General features: G+C 34.0%; 1 protein-coding gene across 1 annotated transcript in view; it reads right to left on the bottom strand.

The window, feature by feature from the left end:
* The window catches only part of LOC106662457 (homeobox protein Nkx-3.2-like), a 19,269-nt gene extending 5,062 nt beyond the window's left edge, over nucleotides 1-14,207 (bottom strand). Inside the window, exon 1 of the mRNA XM_014386556.2 lies at nucleotides 14,018-14,207. Coding sequence (XP_014242042.2) covers nucleotides 14,018-14,198 — 181 coding nt within the window. The 5' untranslated portion in view covers nucleotides 14,199-14,207. The remainder of the gene's footprint in view (nucleotides 1-14,017) is intronic.
* Between the last annotated feature and the right edge of the window lie 5,540 nt (nucleotides 14,208-19,747).

The raw sequence follows: 19,747 nt of genomic DNA, 5'->3' as shown, positions 1-19,747 counted from the left end.
AGGGAGAGAGAGAGAGGAGAGAGAGAGAGAGAGAGAGAGAGAGGAGAGAGAGAGAGAGAGAGAGAGAGAGAGTTATAGGGAGGGACGGAGAGAGAGATAGATAAGTACAGAGAGAAAGAGAGAGAGAGAGATGAGAAAGGGAGAGATAGAGGGAGGAAGAGAGAGATAGAGAGAGAGAGAGTGAGAGAGAGTTAGAGGGCGGGAGGGAGAGAGAGATAGATAAGTACAGAGAGAGAGAGAGAGAGAGAGAGAGAGAGAGAGAGAGAGAGAGAGAAATAAAGGTATATAAAAAAATGATACGATAGAAACAATGAAATTACTTTTTAAATGTTTAGGGGTAGTTAATTAAATGGTTAGGCTTTTCATTCAAATAACGACTAAAAAGATTACCACTATTGTAGATATATATAATAGATAGATGGAGATAGACATAGAGATAGAGAAAGAAAGAGATCACCACGAGTGTATGTCACCCTAATGATATATATATCATATTTACTTGGCATTTAATTTGTCTACGTAGTTTATTACTATTTATTGTAACTACTCCTCTTATTGTATAAAATTCCTCGCCCATTGTTCGCTTATGTTGTAAATGAGTATTGTGAATTTTGATTGCAACCTAATATTTTCCTAGGATGATGATCTATTGTCCTCGCTTTGAAAAATTGAAGCATTAAACATTTTTATCATTGAAATGTGATTAAAGAAATACTCTGGACCTTATTTAATTCAAAAGATTTAGTTCTTGCTTTAGCTAACATGACTTAAGTAAATAAATCTCATATTTCTTCTATATTTCTTGAGACTTTGGCAGGGTTGTCGCAGTTGCTGCGTAGCAATAATTCGTTATCGAACAAAATACTAATAAAAAAAATATTATGTCACATGAGTAACGTATAATTGCAACATCTATAGTAAAATATTATGTGGTATAAGAAGTATCAAACTGTTGGTAATATACAATGATGGTTTTTAACTATTATGATGGTATATGTATGAGCAAACCAATTCAAATTAACTTTTATTTCGAGAAAGAAGAAAGAAAGAGAAAGAGGAAGGGAGAGAGAGAGAGAGAGAGAGAGAGAGAGCGAGAGAGAGAGAGAGTGAGTGAGAGAGAGTCTGTTGATAATGGTTCGTGATGATTGCAATCTTAAAATGAGCAGCAAAGGTATATTAGAAGAAAATAATCATAATTATCATAAAACTAATAATATTGTAAATCTTATTAAATAAATTTTGTATAAATGGAAAAATTTTATTTCATGTAATTTAAATTCCACTGACATAAAAATCTTTATTTCGACTTACAATAAAGAAATTATCCCTCAAGAAGTGATCATAATGCGTAAAAAAGTAGAAGTCTGTAGGCGAGAGGTCGAGTGAATATGGTGGGTGCTCTAAGATTTCATATCCTAAGTCCTTAAGTTTCCGCAGGGTTAGCATTGAGACGTATGGCCTGGCGTCGGACCCTTACAGTTTACCAATGCTGGACAAAGGCATTGCAGTCTTCCGTGCATTTTGTCAATTTCTTGGCAATATTTCTATGCTGCGATAGTTTTACCATAATTAAGGAAAATATAGAGCTTTTCACCATCAAAGTCACCATAACCTTTTTTTGTTCAGATTTGGTTTCGGGAAGTGTTTTAGCGCTTCATCCTTGTCCAACCACCTCCTGTTATTGTACAAAATATATTTCTCATCACACTTCATGATTCATTCGTGAAATGGATCATTTTGGTGACGCAACAGAAGAAACGTGCAAATTTCAAAGCGTCGATTTCTTTGGGTGGTATGGCCAGATGGCGAACAACGGTTGAGTGGTCAACACTAGGCTCTTCCGCAATTTCCCATGCTGTCTTACATAAATTTTCTTCAATCACCCTTTTGAGTTGGTCGTCGTCCACAACGGAAAGCCTAACGCGGCCTTCCCTGACTTAGAGAACGAAATGTCCAAGGCGAAATATCTGAAACCATCCATGCACCGTGCATTCGCTAATGCTTCAGTGACTTCGCCCAAGTTAAAATCCATGCAAATAAATTTGACGAAGATCTAGTTTGGACATACATATTTAATTTCGCAGGTCCACATTCTTATAAAATTCAATATAAACTAAAATGTTTTGGATAAAAGATAACAGTTAAAAGTATTTATTATAATCCATAAATTAGTTTTTGGGATTTAGTTTTGTTTACATGACAAGTTCCTGCGAAAATAAAACAAATTTTTAAAACTTGCATTAATTTTTCACCAACCCAGTATTTTATCTACATTATTTTCTGTTAGCTTAAACTTAGCTTAGAAGTAAATTTTCACGAAATTGTAAGTAGTAGAACAATAAGAAGTACATTTTCGAAATTTCACAATTAAAATTTAGTCTAATTTAGAAAAATATTTTACAATTCATTTTTAGATGTTTATTTTAAATATTTGGTTGTTTAACATTTGTATTTGAGATTAACCGCGTGTTTGTTAATATGAGGCCCACTAGGATTTGCCGTCAAAAATTTTGAAAATTTGTTTATTACGTGTTTGTCTAAATCATCAAACTTCAGGTAAGATGACCAATGGCACTTATTTATAATAACAGCTTAGAATTATCAATCGTAGTTAATAATTATTGAGTTTTAAAAATAGAAAAGGTATCGAATTCAACTTTCTGTAAGATAGAAATTCCACCCAGTTGGCAGAATGAAAGTTGGCATAAATTGATTTTCGACTTTTCAAACCTTTCATTATCCGGCGTGTTCCGTCTGGATGTTCAGTGCGGGGAATTCGGTCATTTTTGAGTGGCTACTCTATTTACGACGTCTTAAAAGGGCCAGCAAAATGATACTATTTCATGTACTCAGGGGTCGAGTGCTTTCCGTTCTGATTATAAGCACACTGTAAATTTTTTACGAGTACCCAACAAATCAACCTCTTCGCTAAAACCCCTCTGCCTCTTTCCAATGCATTGGTGTTTTCTGTTCTCTGACCATTTCTTATTCGATTTTAGATTTTTATTTTCAGTAAAAAACGTTTTCTGAACTTCTATTGTTGTAAACTTCAAAATTTTCAAATAGCATGAATTAAACTTTACTTATTGAAATCTCCTATGGAAATATTCCGTCATTATTCTCATCCCTAAATCTCACAAACCCCCTAACCAGATCTCATCCTACAGACCTATTAGCCTGCTTCCTGCAATGTCCAAAATCCTAGAACGACTCCTCTTAAAACGCTTAATACCAATCCTTGGCACCTATAATATCATTCCCTCTCATCAATTCGGTTTCCGTCCCCAACACTCCACTATCCAACAATGCTTCAGAGTAGTCGACACCATCTCATCGGCCCTAGAAAAAAAGGAGTATTGCCTGGGCGCGTTCTTAGACATAGCACAGGCTTTCGACAGGGTCTGGCATCCAGGCATACTTTTTAAACTTAAGCGCTTCCTACCCTCCCATTATTACCTTTTAATGAAATCCTACCTAACTGACCGCTGTTTCAGAGTGAGGTGCGGCAACGAATTCTCAGAAGTCAAACAGACACAGGCCGGTATACCGCAAGGTAGTATCCTTGGTCCTGTCCTATATGTCATTTATACTGCTGACCTACCAACACATCCTGACACTATTATCACCACCTACGCGGACGACACCGCAATCCTATCCTGTAACTCGAATTCTGTCCAAGCTACCTCCAACATCCAGGAACACCTTGAGCTTATCGAAGACTGGTGTAAAAAATGGAGGACAAGACTGAACGAAGAAAAATGCACTCAGTGTACTTTTACGCTGAAAAAGCAGTCTTGCCCTCCATTGTACATCAACAACAAAGAGATACCAGTTTCCACTCAAGTCAAATACCTGGGACTATATCTCGACAGCAGACTGACGTGGAATCCCCACACAAGACTTAAAAAACAGCAACGTAATACAAGACTTGGACTACTACGAAGACTTTTAAGACCGAAATCGACTTTGACAATTAAGACAAAACTAACACTATACAAGACTTTACTAAGACCAATATGGACATATGGAGTAGAATTGTGGGGCACAAGTCCTTAGACAAATTGTTAAAGCACCCTATTATGTCACTAACCTCACTATCCACAAAGACCTCAACATTCCTTTTGCCAACGAACTAATCCAGTCCAGATTTCAACCCTTCCATACCAACTTTTCAAACCATCCTAACCATACGGCTCGAGCCCTATCCACTCATTCCCATCCTGACAACCCACCACTACGCCTCAACCGACGTTGCCTCGGGACCTCCTTGATCCCTAATCATAGCAATGGCTGGCTCCTCAAAGCATGTGTCCTACCGGTGCAGTGCTGGCATTAGTGCTAGTGTTGTGCTGTGTGATATTTCATGCATGTGTACATATTTGTATAGTATGCAATTCTGTATAGGTAACAAATAAATAAATTAAATTAAAAAAAAAAAAAAACTTATTGAAATGTTTTTGCAGTTCGAGATTGTCTTTATAAATCGTAAGAATTGTCGAACGTAATCATACTAGAATTCGCCTTATCTCTGATTTTTCATATACAGCAAAAACATCAAGGATATAACATTATTATTATATATATATATTATTATCAAATAATAACATCAAGGAAGATAACAAACTCCTAAAAAAAGTCAACAGTAATTTCATCATATTATCAATATTAAAAAAATAACAAAAGTCTAAAATATACATCTTAACTAAATAAAACATACCTAATTTATCAAACATTTATGGGTGAACTAAACAATACAGAAAGAGATACAAAATAAAACAGATTAAAATAAAAACGAATATCAAAATTAAATTATATAAATATAATCTTCCTACACTAATATTATTGTGTGGTGATTAGTGACCGTTAATCAATAATTATTCAGAAATCGTAATTGTACCATTCTTGCGTGTCGTGTTGAGAGTGCCCACTCAGTGGCAAGAATGGCACAATTACACAGAACACAAACACTTTGAGCCCTGAAGATGATCTCAATAAAGATCGAAACATTGGCAAAGAAAATGTTTTTCTGAAACCTACATCACACCAGACCGCATCTCACGATTTCTGAATAACTAATATTATTTTACACAGATATTTTTATCTCCTGCGTATATGCCATCGTTCGCCCAAAACTTTTCGAGACCTTCCATTTCGAGGGGGACGGGTCTCCCTGGTCCCTGACACTACAATAAAAGATATTCCAAAGTTTTTGCAAAGGAATATGCTTTGAATATAAAAAAATATATCTTGCGTTTACATCGTATAGTGAAGCCAATAATTTTTATATAATTTAATAATTCTAATTAATTATTCGTTTTATCTAAGGTTTTTGGATGAGATGAAAAATTAGTGTCACGAGCAGGATTCGAACCCACGACCCGAATTGGGCTCAATACGCCGCTGCTCTGACCACTGAGCTACCGTATCTTCGATCCCCTCGGACACCAACTCGTGAGACTTATTTTTCATCTCAACCAAAAACCTTAGATAAAAAGAATAATTAATTGGAATAATTGATATGGTCAATTATGACCACTAAGCAAATATACACTATATAATATTGATTCTTTACGTGATGGGCCTTTTGTAAAAGATCTCGGAATAATTTTTGATAAAAAGTTATCTCTTGATATGCAGGAAGTTGTTTATTGCACTTGGATATACAATGGTAATTAATTTAAATGAATTCATATGGCTGTAGCACTAATTCACAAAAAAAGGAAAATAATAAAGCCATTTCCTATTGTCTTTTTTTGAGGTGCCTTCTCGATCAACATGCCAACTAGATCTCACAGACGTTCTAGCCGGCACAGGCATAGAAAAACAATTACAAACAAAGGCGTAAAAAATTTCCAATTTTTAATAATTTGTCTTTTCTAAACTTACATTCTTGTAATATCTCTATTGGAATCTAACACCCCAGTCAGGAGCTCATACTAAGAAAATAGTAAACTTCCATTGAAAACGTTCAAAACATGTTTTTGAAGCAGTGAGGATTTAAGATACGTTTACATTGCGAGCATCTTAATTGAAGTTATATGTTCAGAGATTTAAAATTAGATTTATTAGAAAATCGTAGAGACATGTTCGATGCGATAATAATCTTTATGATAAACTCTCTTATGGTTATCATAATTTGAGGAATTGGTGTTGTACTCGGTGTCCTTTTTCAAGTCATCTACATCACAATTTTACTCTAAACGATTCAACCAGATGATATTGGCGATAGCTTGCGAAGGGATTCTTAAAGTCACTGTAGTTCGCTAAATTAGCCTCACTCAGGAATTGAAAAAAAAAAAAAAATCAAAATCAGAAATCTAGGTGAATGGCGAAGGTTAGTATATTGCATAACTATTTGCAGAAACCTGCAAATCTATGTTTGGAGAAGACGAATTTGGATGAATTTCCCTTATATATCAACATTAAAACAAAAATTTCTAAGAATAGAAAAAAGTAGAATACGTTTTTAAATTCTACTGAACAGTCTAAAAAATGCAAATGTCAATCGCTAAGGTGGGACCCAGGCCAAGAGGGTATTTCAGGCAGCGAAGCAGGAGACAACTAAAAAATGAAGCCTCGCTACCACTCATAGCCCAAATCCATTTTATGGAATAAATTATAGCTTATAATAAGATTTGGAGTTTGAAAGACTTAAATATGTACCACACTGGCTCTTTTTAAAAAAAAACTGTTTCAAAATGTTAATGACTGACGACCACTGTTTTAACCACTGCGTTAACTCACCTGAGGAAGGATTAAAATAAATCCGAAACGTTGTGGATTGAAAGAAAAACTGGTTGTTGATTTTTTGAGATGACCTATTATCCCACCTTCGAGAAGGAAAAATCATAAGTTAAACTGTTGAGATCGAAATGTAAATTATAGCCACATTAAAAATAGAGCTAGAATCTTGTGTTACCAAAGAACAATGCACATACTTGGAGCCTATACCATGAGGCTAGTATAAAGGCCAGCAGAAACAACCCTTTAGACGAAAAGAAAAATATACTACTCGATAGAAAGGAATTAAAAGCCTTAGAAAGTATATTTACGGGACATGTTCCATTACAATACATTAAAAATATAAAATGCAATAAAGATACAATAAAAAATGGGACTATTAACACATGGCCAATGTTTTTTTAGAGGAGACAGGGACTTCCTTCATATCTTATGAACTGCCCTGAAAAGTTGAATTTCCTAATGGAGTTCTCAGCAATTGACTCATACAAAAACAACACCAAGGTTTTTTCTAGAAATGATAAATCCTTTTTTAAAAAGATAGTTCCTACTCACAGTACGTTGTTTTGCAACGATCCGGATTTCGAGCCTTTTAGCTCATCATCAGATTGAAGGACTTCTACAACCACGTCTCTCGACATGAATTGCCAAAGTGAACCCGCTGATACCTCCGCCAACGCGACGTTCCAATTACCAGCTGATTTTTTTAATGGCGCTCAATTTGAACGTGCGAAACGCGGAAATTATAACACAAATAATTATTATACTAGAAAATACTTAATATTATTAATTACTATAAAAATAATAACAATTATAATAAATTAGTTTAATTATTTGGATGTTTGATATTATTTATGTACATATTTAAAATGGGAGATAGATCAAAATCTGTTATATTATTAATGCATTTATCACCATGTTCAATTTTACATTTTTTAATTTCAAATTTGTCTCCCTTTGTTGAAACTATATAACACTCTTGTATTTAGATTTGAATTAAAATTATGTTTTGTTTCTTTTAGATGGTCCTTAAATTCCGAAAATTTGCTCGATTTAGGCAAGTGTTCTTTTACTCTTGTTTTATTTCTCTACCGCTTTGTCCTATTTATTTAATATCACAATCATTACAATTGAGTTGGTAAACCCCGTTTTTTGCCAAGTTGTCTACTTTGTCTTTAGGTTTTGAGAGGATGTTTTTAAATGAACCCGTACTTCTAAAAGCTATATTAAAACCTTGTTGTTTAAAAATTTTACTAACTTTTTCCGATAATTCACCAATGGTAAACAACGGAAACGAACGGAAAAGGTTTTTTTTTTTTGTAGTATCGCTATTTATATCTATATTATAAAATGTGACTTGATTTTAATAATATTAAACCCCCATATGGTTCTTCAACTTATAAGTTTGGGTAAATCCTTATTTTGAAAAAATAATAAACGATAAAAAGGAACTGAAGGGAGAATAAAAAGTCCTTTAGGTAGCAGACAGTGGAAGACAACGAAGTAGAACAGCCACCCTTTTATAAAAGAGGAGCGGGTTATTATATACAAACTCTTTATTTACTCTTTTGATGGGACTTTTTCCCCCTTCACTTCATCGTATATGGTTTCCTGTTTAGCGTAAGCTCCTTACCAGAACCCTATTTACCCCTGGGGACGGGGTTGACAACGAGCAAATAACCCTTTTTCGAGTGTGAGGGAGCCAATCTTGTTTTTAAACGAGCAGTTAATTTACGGTGGTGTGAAGACAGGTTGTCATAACATCCCGGCCTCGGCTACTCCCGTGTAAATAACCCTGTCTTTACGACTTTATGAGAAACATGGTGATTAATATTTGTAAACACATATTTTGAATTTATTAAACGTTAGTTTAAAAAACACTATATAATATTTTAAAATAGTGTGTCAATTTAGAACGTGTTGATAATTGTAACATTCATCCCATATATATTCATTTTATACCTCGAATTGCCTACAGAACTAATATAAAATTGAAAAGATTCAAAATTCTTACCAACTCTTAACAACTTATCAACTTCTACACCCAAAACTATATTTACTCGTACAACAAACCGCTTTTGCAATCGTCATTGTGCGTTCTGTCAATTTTGGCACTTTATTGTCTGTTGAATATTAGGAAATAATACTAAATTTTAAATTATAGGATGTTTTCTTGTTTTAGATCTTGTTACTATGTTCATCCATTTGATTCCCATGGATTCTAAAAGCTTTGTTTTCTCATTGTAAGATCTCATTGTATGATGCCTTGTTCTTGAGCTTCTTTCTACTATGGTACTCAATCAATTTACGTCGCCTTAGTGTACATATGACTAGTTTGTTGCTACAGTAGCAACAGACCCAGCAATGAAGATGACGAGAAGCAGAAACGCAGACAAACCCAGCGAGGTTAGGCAGACCAAAATGATCAGTATCAGACCAGATTACAACTTGATCACCTTTGCGATAACACAAAAAAATCTCATAACTATTAACAGTTAACTGTGTGTCTTTAGCTTTAACATACAATATGCAAAATTCAATTTGCATTAATATAAATTACGGTGTTACACGGCGATTACACTATTCGAAGAAATCGAGATTTTATACAACTGGACCAGAACCTTTCTGTTAAATTTAAACTGCTACAAAAAGAAGCAATTGCCGAATGGATCAAGTTAAATGCTCGTACTTTGTGGAACCGCAAACTTGGACATAAGAAGGCAGAAGTCACAATCAGCCAAAAAAGCCACCCAATATACAAGTGATTGTACGTCAAGATTTGGTACGTTCTTGGTGGTAAATATACAGCGCAATAAGTAAGAAATTCATTTTAATTTTAATATAACTTTATATTTACTTCATAATCGATGTGTAAATTTCAAAATATTTTGATCCGGGTCGTCACAAACATTATTTTTTAATGTTTCAACGTTCATTTGACAGAAGAAATATGAAAATTTCAAATTCCAATTAAGAAAATTAATATTATATTATTAATCTAGAACGACTGCCAATCAGTAGCTTTCTCAATAATGCCCGTAATGTTACAATCAAAAATTGAAATCTAATCACTGCTTGTACATAATACATGAAAATAATCTTGTATAAACAAGAATCTTGTATATAATAGATGAAAATAAATGAAGTCAAGTCAATTAAGAAATCATTTAAATTGCGTTTTTATTTATATTTTATACTTCATTCTATAATTATTTAACATTCCAGGAGTGTCATACTGTTGCGTGTGTAAATCTTTTGTAATGTTAAAGAAACTCAAAGGTATTTTGCATAGACAAAGATTTTTTCAACTTTCATTTTTTTTTTTTTTTTTGATGTAAATCAATAATAATTTATTTTTAAATGAATATTAGCGTATAACAACGTACCTTTTATTGAATATAGATATTTTACATTTTATTGCACGTGATATCATAAGATATCAGAAATAAAGGGTTTTCTGAAGTTCACCTTAAGTAAGTATACATAGTGTTAGTATTCTCCCTCCTAGTAACAGATCAAATTTCTCCTTATTAATAACTCTTGCTGAGTGTTGCAGTTTGTCAACGTTGATGAACAAACATGAACAAATAAAATCTCAAAACACAAAGCGTTTGGTAAGAAAGAGTACGACCAACCGATAAATAATGTTACAACCTTATCAAAAGCACATTTGGCGAGTTTAACCATATAAAAATCTTAATCGGTAAAATTGGACTAATGATGATGTACAAGGTGATGTAAAATTCGGCCGAAGAAAATAACTACTCAATTCATTTTTCAGACTATTGTGTACAATCTCAAGCTATGAGAAATTTAATAAATATTTGTATTTTTATAAAACAAATTTGTAAATTGATATGCAGAGTAATTCGATGTTAGATCCCATAATAAAATTGGGTAATAGGAGATAAAAATGGGTTTTCGTACCAACTCCGTGAAAAAAATGAATTCGGACAAAACCTGATTTGTCCACAAAAAAAAATTTATTATAAAAAAAATAATATTAATAAAACAATCGCCGTTACGTATGCAATTTTAATCAAAATTGAGGTCTTAAAAGGGTTCAGATTTTAAAATGTATTTTAAATGTCCAAAAAAGAGTCATTACTGGACCTTTTCAGTACAATTAAGAACGGTTTCGTTGGCGCAAACTTATACAATTTAAAAACTGATAGATTTTAGAAAAAATTCACTGAAACAAAACTTCCTACATATTAAAAAATTTCACAAAAAGTGCGTCATTTAATAAGCATTCATATGGTTTGTTCAAAAGGATTTGTGTGTTTTTGAGGAGTACGGTGGATCAAAAAGTGGTGCTTCTCGAAGTGCATTCCATTAGTATTCACCACTACCTAGCACATCAAACATTGTAATATCAAAAGTTAAAAATTCTTGCATTTGTTACATTCACATTATACATTGGACTAAACTTTGGTTTTTATATGATGTTTTAATAGCGTCAAGATCGGAAGGAGAACATAATCAGCATCTAAATACAGCACTAGAAATATTACAGAAATTTTGATTACGTATCAATTTGTCTAAATCTTTGCTGTAAACGAATTTTGATTTTTGGGATACCTTATAAGTGCACAAGGAACAAGACCTAACGTAGCTTAAGTTTAAGCCATCATAGATGAGCTACGAGACACAGTTCAGATATTCAGAGCATTTTTCGGAATTCACTTGTTTTCGTGGTCAGCTTGACCAATTAATATCTTTCAATTAATTAAGGTTTTGGAATGATAATTTTTTATAAACAGTCAGGCCATTCTTAATGAATATTTAAATGAGCAAAGAAAAATGATCGCGTCGAAATTGTGGAATGAAAAATTTCACAAAAATGCCTCATTTAATAAGCTTTGGAATCGTACAGTTGTTGGTTGGATCGGTACATCCTTTTTTCCAGGTTGAACGTAGATCAAACCCTCGACGTGTATCATAGTAAAAATCAAGGTTTCGAGCGATGGGAAAGAATTAATGAAAAATAGAATAGAACAGATTAAAATTAAAATTAAAAACAAATTAAAAATATCCAGTGAAACTTGTTGGTTCATTCCTTACAAATTTTAGCACTACTGCATCATGTGCATTCTAATACTTCTCACGTATTGTCTAGTCCTTCTAGTCTTCCTTATCTCTTTCATTGTCACATAGAAAATTAATTCTTGCAGATTTTGGGCTGCTTTATACACTTTTACTATTACATTATACACTTTTGCTCTTGTATGACTGACATTCTAAAATTCAACACTTTTCCTGATGAGGAAACAAAAATTCAAAACCTTTTTGCCGTTTTCATTCCATTTAATATTTATTTTTAATTTTAATCTGTAATATTTAGTTTTTGATGTAATAAAAACTTCTGTGCTCGACAAATTATCTTTTTTTTGCTTAAAATCTTTGATTTTTTCGGGTGAGGATGTTTGATTTACCGTACTCCTCCAAAATGGAATCTTATCAAGCATCCCATTCAAAAGCTTATTAAATGAAGCACTTTTTGTGAAATTGGTCATAGAAAATTTTGTTTCAGCGTAGTGAATATTTGAAATTATTCAAGGATCTTCCAATATCTAAATTTTACAGGTTTGTGCCAACTAAACAGTTATCATTTGACAGAATGGGTTCGGTACTTAGATAATTTATAGTAGATTTTAAAACATACCTCAATTTTTATAAAAAGGCATATAACGGAGAAAACACTTTTTTTGCGTGGCAAAACCTTTTTTTCGTAAAAAATATATCTTCTCGATGGAATGAGTTAAAAACTACGTTTTTCCGGCATTCTACCCACCTACAGGCTATCATCACCTGCATCTCACAACGAACCACCCTGTATTTTTGAAATCTTGGATCGTGAAAATAAGGTTTTTTCTCCTTTTGTTTGCTGGTTTAAATCTCTTTTTCATTAATATATATTACAAATACTAATTTTTCCAGAGTTCCTAAAAAAAAAACATTAAATACACCAGGAAATAAGAAAGATCGAAGACAGCACGAAAGCAAATTATTTATAGGTTTTTACCAACTATCTAAACTCTATCAGTTAGCAGAAAGGGTTCGGTAGCTGACTACTTAGATAATTTAAAGTCGATTTTAAAACCTACCTCAATTGTTATGAAAAATGTATATAACGGAGAAAGTTAGCAGAAACGGTTCGCTAGATGACGACTTAGATAATTTAAAGTACATTTTAAAACCTCCCGCATTTTTTATTAAAAATTCATATAACGGAGAACACGTGTTTGTTTGTGTGTGTGTGTGTGTGTGTGTGTGTGTGTGTGTGTGTGTGTGTGTGTGTGTGTGTGTGTGTGTGTGTGTGTGTGTGTGTGTGAGTGAGTGTGTGTGTGAAGTCCATTTACAGGCTAATACCAGCCAATTTGTTTATTGCGCCTCACATCGAACCGCCCTGTATATTTGAAATTTTGGATCATGAAAATAAGATTTTTCTTCTTTTTTTGTTATTTAGAAATCGTGAGATGCGTCTGGTGTGATGTAGGTTTCAGAAAAACATTTTCTTTATCGTGCCAACGTTTCGATCTTTATTGAGATCATCTTCAGGGCTCAAAGTGTTTGTCTTCTGTGTAATTGGGTCATTCTTGGGTGTCGTGTCGAGAGTGCCACACGACACGCAAGACTGACACAATTACACAGAAGACAAACACTTTGAGCCCTGAAGATGATCTCAATAAAGATCGAAACGTTGGCACGATAAAGAAAATGTTTTTCTGAAACCTACATCACACCAGACCGCATCTCATGATTTCTAAATAAATATCGATTAACGGTCACTAATCACCACACATTTTTCTTCTTTTGTTTACTGGTTTGTATCGGTTTTTCAATAACATATATTACAAACATTCATTTTTTCCTGAGTTCCTGGAAAACACACTAAATACGCCAGAAAATAAAAAAAGCAAAATATTTTGTTGTATGTGTTATATAAAATTGACACAAAAATTCTCTCGCATTTCATTATTCAAATCAATATGTTTGTACATTCTATTGAAACATTAATCTATTTTTCTCAAAAATACATTAAGACAATTAATGTGAACAAGTACCTGCACCTCCATACAAATTTAAGACACAATGTAGACAACCGCACTATGTACAAAACCATGATAAATATACTTATATAAAAAATATATATAGCTGTTTAAATTTGTTTTTAAAAAAAGTATTATATACCATGGTACAATAACAATATCTTTTCGTTGCAAATTAATCATGGGATTTTTCTTTGTAATTAAATAAAATTAATAATGGATACCTTGTCTACTGTGCCTATGTTGTATCTGCGGAAAGTACAGATGCATCTGTGATTTGGACATGTCCAGAGGCACCATTTCCTGGTGGTGCTGGTGTTGCACGTTGGGTGGATCGCCTCTCTTCAGGATGTCCATTATCGAGAAGGGTGTGCACTTGTCCTTCTGTTCCACCTTCTCCACCATCCTGCATTGTCTAACAAAACCCGGAATCTGACTGGAAGCCGGGATTTTCGACGAGGCGGGCCAGGCGAAAAAGCAGGGGGTGGCTGGAGAAGGCCAATGAAGTCTGGCCGGCAGCTAAGCCGCGCCCATCCGCCAATAAGCATCATCCACCCACTGCGCTATGTTTGCTTCCATCCGGCTAAGAGTCACTTTTCTGGAGGAGTTGCTCGTATCACATCGCTTTTTTTATCCAGTTGTCGACGACAAACTTGGCCGGAATGTTTGATGTAATAATAATTATAAAGTTAATTTGGTATAAATGCAAATACAACATGTCTACAACATAGACTAAAAAAGTTAATCCAAATCCGTTTTCTCATTATCCTCAGGTAGATCTCTCAAAAACCACTCATTATAAAAAAAAATTATTTTTTAGCATAAAGTCTACTTTCAAATATTGCACTATTTATGTTTCCTTCCATCCGGCTAAGAGCCACTTTTCTAGAGGAGTTACTAGTATCACATCGCTTTTTTACCCAGTTGTCGTTATTATCACGACAAACTTGGGCTGAATGTTTGATGTAGTAATAATAATAATAATAAAGTTAATTTGGTACAACTGCAAAAACAACTTTCAGGTAGATCTCTCAAAAACCACTCAACATAGAGAAAAATTATTTATTTTTTTGCATAAGCTCTATTCCAAACATTGCAGTAATACATGTATCAACTTAGTAGTCATAATTGCTATATTAATTATACATTTCATTTAAGGTCATTGGTGAGATAAAAAGTATAATTCATTTAACTAATTACAGTGTTGATGTTTTCAATTTCTTTGGAAAAAATGTATAAAAACTTTTTTCACATTATAATCTACAGTTCAATTTGCAGATTCATCAAGTTCATTCGATTTTATGATAAATGGCGAAAAACATTTGGAAATCGGTTCAGAAAAACGGTTAGATAATGCAAAAGCTAGCACGTTAAGTGCATATATTGGGTTGTCCGGAAAATAATGCAGGATTTTAAGTTTTCATTAAAAAAAATCTATATAAAATATTCTGTTTACGTTTACAGGATTACTCNAATAATAAGTTACCAACACGTTGGGAGAAATGTATTGAGAGTATGGGAAATTATTTTGATTAAAGAACATTGCTTTAAAGTAACTAGTTTCTTTTTTTTTTGTTTAATACCAAAATCCTGCATTACTTTCCGGACAACCCAATATGTACTGTAAAAGCGAACTGCGCCATTTTCAGTATTTTATGAGCTACAGATTAATAAGCACTATCTTAATTCGAATTATTATTATCAAAAATTATTCACGATTCGAGTACGAAAAATATATGTATGAAAGGCACAGCCTTTACCCTGTTTTTTCGCTTTACTCGCTTACCTATGTGTCTGCCTGTCTGGTTATCTGTCTGTCGTCTGTCCGTTTTTTTCACTCTTTCCCTCTTTCTCTTACTCTCTCTCTGTGTCTCTCTCAGACTCTCTCTCTTTCTTTGCTCTCGTTCTTCCACCCTTTCTTTCTCTAAACACACTCTCTCTCGCTCTCCTTATTTTTCTCTTTATATTTTTGCTCTCTCCTTCTCCTCTTTTATTTTCTTTCTCTCTGTATCTTTCCTTTTGACAGACTCTCTCTCTCTCTCTCTCTTTCTCTCTCTCTTTCCTTGCTCTCGTTCTCCCATCATTTCACTCTCGAAACATACTCTCTTTATTACATTTTTGCTCTCTTTCACTGTCTCTCCCTCTCTCCTCTCTCTTTTTCTTTCTCCTCTCTCTTTCCTCTTTTATTTTATTTTACTCTCCGTATCTTTTCTTTTTTCAGTCTCTCTTCCTCTTACGCTCTCCCTCTCTCTTACTCTCCCTCCTCTCTTTTTTCTTTCTCCTTTCAGTCTCTCTCTCTCTCTCTTTCTTTGCTCTAGATCTCCCACCCGTTCTCTCTAAACACACTCTCTCACTTTCTTTATTTTTCTCTTTATATTTTTGCTCTCTCTCTCTCTCTCTCTCTCTCTCTCTCTCTCTCTCTCTCTCTCTCTCTCCTCCTTTCTCATACTATGTTTTTGAGTTTCTCGCCTCCCTCACTTTCACTTGTATTGTCTCCCCCAAACATTCATGTTTGTTCTACTAATGTTTACCTCTCTAACTCCCTAACCACCTCTGTCAGTAAAACACACACACAGAGAGAGAGAGAGAGAGAGAGTCTCTCTCTCTCTCTCTCTCTCTCTCTCTCTCTCTCTCTCTCTCTCTCTCCCTTTCTCTCTTTCTATCTCATTCTGTCCTACGTGAATAATATATTGGTTTCCGTTATTGTGATGATGTTTTTCCCAATAGTCTTTACTACACTTTCATGACCAGATTGTCTCTACATACTGAAATTGTATTACGTTTTGTAATGTAGAAATGAGTTTTTATTTTTTATTTTATTATTATTATGTTTTGATTTATTAATTTTTTAAAAACATATTTATGAAATGTAATCCACGTTGTATGTAAGAGAGAATTCATGAGATCTAATTGTGAAGAGGAAATCAAATTGTTATATCATATCTTTCTCTCTCTCTCTCATTCAGTCCTCTTTTTCTATCTATTTCATCGTATTTTTTCTTTTCACTCATGCTAACCCTCTCACATTATCACAATTCCCCCATTTCATGTCATCATCTCTCTCTTCAATCTCTATATTTGTATCAACAAGTTCAATTTCTTTCACACAGACTCTCTCTTCATATTACATAGGTACATCATATATATTATCAATTTTTTTTTCTTATTAACACTTCAACCCTACTCAAATTTTTATATCGTGTGTCATCAAAAATCTGGTAAGTCGTCAACATCGCATCATGGAAATTTCAGTCAAAATGTTCAGCTAATGTTACTAAGATCTGCAAACGGTTAACGTCAAGTGGCTCCGGGCGCGTTCAAGACAGTAACACGACCATATAAATCTCACTTGCATCGAACAATGTCGGCCATCAGCGTCGGTTGTTTTCCGACTGACTTAACGTCAATAGTCTTAACTACTCGATATTGTGAGGAGGCCGTGCCCACCCCAACCGGCCCACTTTCCTTTCCGACGGCTCCTGAGTGTACTCAATGAGCCCCTGATTACTAATCACTACTTTATCCACTAACGGAGGGGGGCAAGTGGGCTTAAAATAACACCCGGAGTGAAGAGAACCCCCTGCTATCTCTCATAATCACTACCAGATTAGATGAATGTTTTAAATCCTTAACAAACCTATAAGTACACGTATAATATTTTAAAACTAAAATATTTAGTTAAATTATAATTTATAGATTTATTGAGTTGTAACGTACGAAGTCTCAATGACATCTTAAAAATAATTTTTATTACGTTCATTTTTCGATTTTTTAGATTACTATTCTCACGTTTGTGAGATCAGCTATATTATTTAAATTCAAATTTTCATATTCATTTTGCTTTGACTGTCAAGAATTTCGAACACCCAATTATGTTTAATAATAATTTTTAAATAGGACTTGTACTTACATAGGTAGAGATGCCCAATAAACCAATAATGGTCAGGGTGCACACGTCATAAAGAGGCCTGTTCCTACATAATCTAAAGTAGGTAGAGATTATTGGCTTAATGACAATTTAATGTTGTGTAATTTGTCCTTTTACAAGAGTGCCTGTTTCTGACAGCCTATTTTGAAAATTTCCAGCGAGACCTGTGCGATGTGACTGGCAAGTCATATTTACCCTTATTTTTGTCTTTATAACAGGGTTACGACATTTGGTATAATCAATATTTTGTCACAGGCATTTCATTTTTTAGGATAAATGGGCATTTTCAAGTGTAAGCGAATTGCAAGCCCTGAAATTGTCGGTGTTGTCGTAAATGAAAATCCTGAGTACACATAATTTGGCACTAATGGATATGAATGAAAACATAGTTTTACAAGCTAATTTTTTATAAACATATTGTGACCGGAAGTATGGTGCGCTAATTAGCCAGTTTTCGACCCTTCTTATTCGGAAGGTTTTCGAGACTTTTTAGTCTATCAAATATAATATATTTTGTTTGATTGTAGATAAGTACGTCTTTTTTCAAGCTTCCCTCACAAGTTAAAAAAACAGACGAGAAAAAAGGACACAAGAAAATATACTAACTATAAAAACAAAACATAACTAAATATAAAAACTATAACCTTATTTTTATTCATTAGATTTCGAGGTCCGATTGAAGAAATAACATCTTTCAATTAATTAATCTTTATGTAAGTTATTGGCTGAGATAAAAAAGTCAAAGGCCCGAGCGGGATTCGAACCCACAACCTTCGGCTAAATACGCCGCTGCTCTACCACTTGAGCTATCGTGACTTCGATCCATTCGGACACCAACTCCCCATCTCAACCTACAACCTTTCGAGTTTTCCTCGGAATCGGACACTAAAATGAAAAATGGCAAAAAGGAGAGACAATTCGAAAGGTTGGGTTGAGGTGGGTAGTTTAGAACCCCTATTCTACACGGCCGAGTTCAACTTAAAAACCTCGCAGCGCATTTTAAAAAGCCCACGCAGCTCAACAAAGAGTAACCTTTAAAAGTTCTTCAGATCGAACAACGTTGGAGGACCACTTAACTCTATATACAGGGTGAATTGCTACTCGTGCTACAAACTTCTCCAGTAGATTCTTCACCCTAAAATGAACAAAAAAGTTCATATTGTCCATGGTCCGATTCNGAATCGGACCATGGACAATATGAACTTTTTTGTTCATTTTAGGGTGAAGAATCTACTGGAGAAGTTTGTAGCACGAGTAGCAATTCACCCTGTATAATAAAAGGTGCGCCAAGCTCATGACACGACCAGCACATTCACTGCAGTGTTGGGAATTAATCCGAGTGAAGAGAGCCGAAAATAGGGTGCTCTAGTTAGTGATATTTTCCAATGACAGGAAGAAGCCAATATCGTATTTCGCGAACTGTGATTTCCAGGCAGAGAACCAAGAAATCTCTGATGGAAGTACACTGACAGGCAAAAAATCCCACCCAACTGTTTTTTTTGTTTTATTTTCTCGATAAAAGAAAATGCTTCCATTAATTTGTCTCATTGTCTTCATCAATAAGTATTTGTTTATGCTATGTTTTAAATTGGAAATATCAATTAGACGTAAACACATTTAATCTTTAATCCAAAACAAGGATAAAGGATTTTTCAATGTTTAATTTTTACGAAATTTAAAATGTTTATTCATTCTAATTTGAATTCTGAAGGAATAAACTGATTAGTTTTCATCTTTGCTTTCTTAATTTCAATTTTTAAACTTAAAAATGCCACTTAGTGCTGAGGATGTTGCGCTTGGTGTGGCACATTGATGATGGACGTTCCATCAGGCATGCGGCTATTGCCATCAGAGTTCCCTATGAAACACTGCTAGACGCCGTTATCCGTTTTCGAGAAACTGGGTCCTACCATAGAAGGCCCGACCAAGGGTAACAGAACCACAGGATGACCGTTTTTTGGCTTGGAGAATTTTGCGAAACCGGCACCTTACTGTTGTTCAAGCGATTCATCAGCTCCAGGATGTT

Source organism: Cimex lectularius, unplaced genomic scaffold (assembly GCF_000648675.2).
Source record: "Cimex lectularius strain Harlan isolate CLEC.00 unplaced genomic scaffold, Clec_2.1 scaffold240, whole genome shotgun sequence".
NCBI classification, from domain to species: Eukaryota; Metazoa; Arthropoda; class Insecta; order Hemiptera; family Cimicidae; genus Cimex; species Cimex lectularius.
The sequence above is the reverse complement of the archived record's forward strand: the minus strand, read 5'-3'. Positions and strand labels throughout refer to the sequence as shown.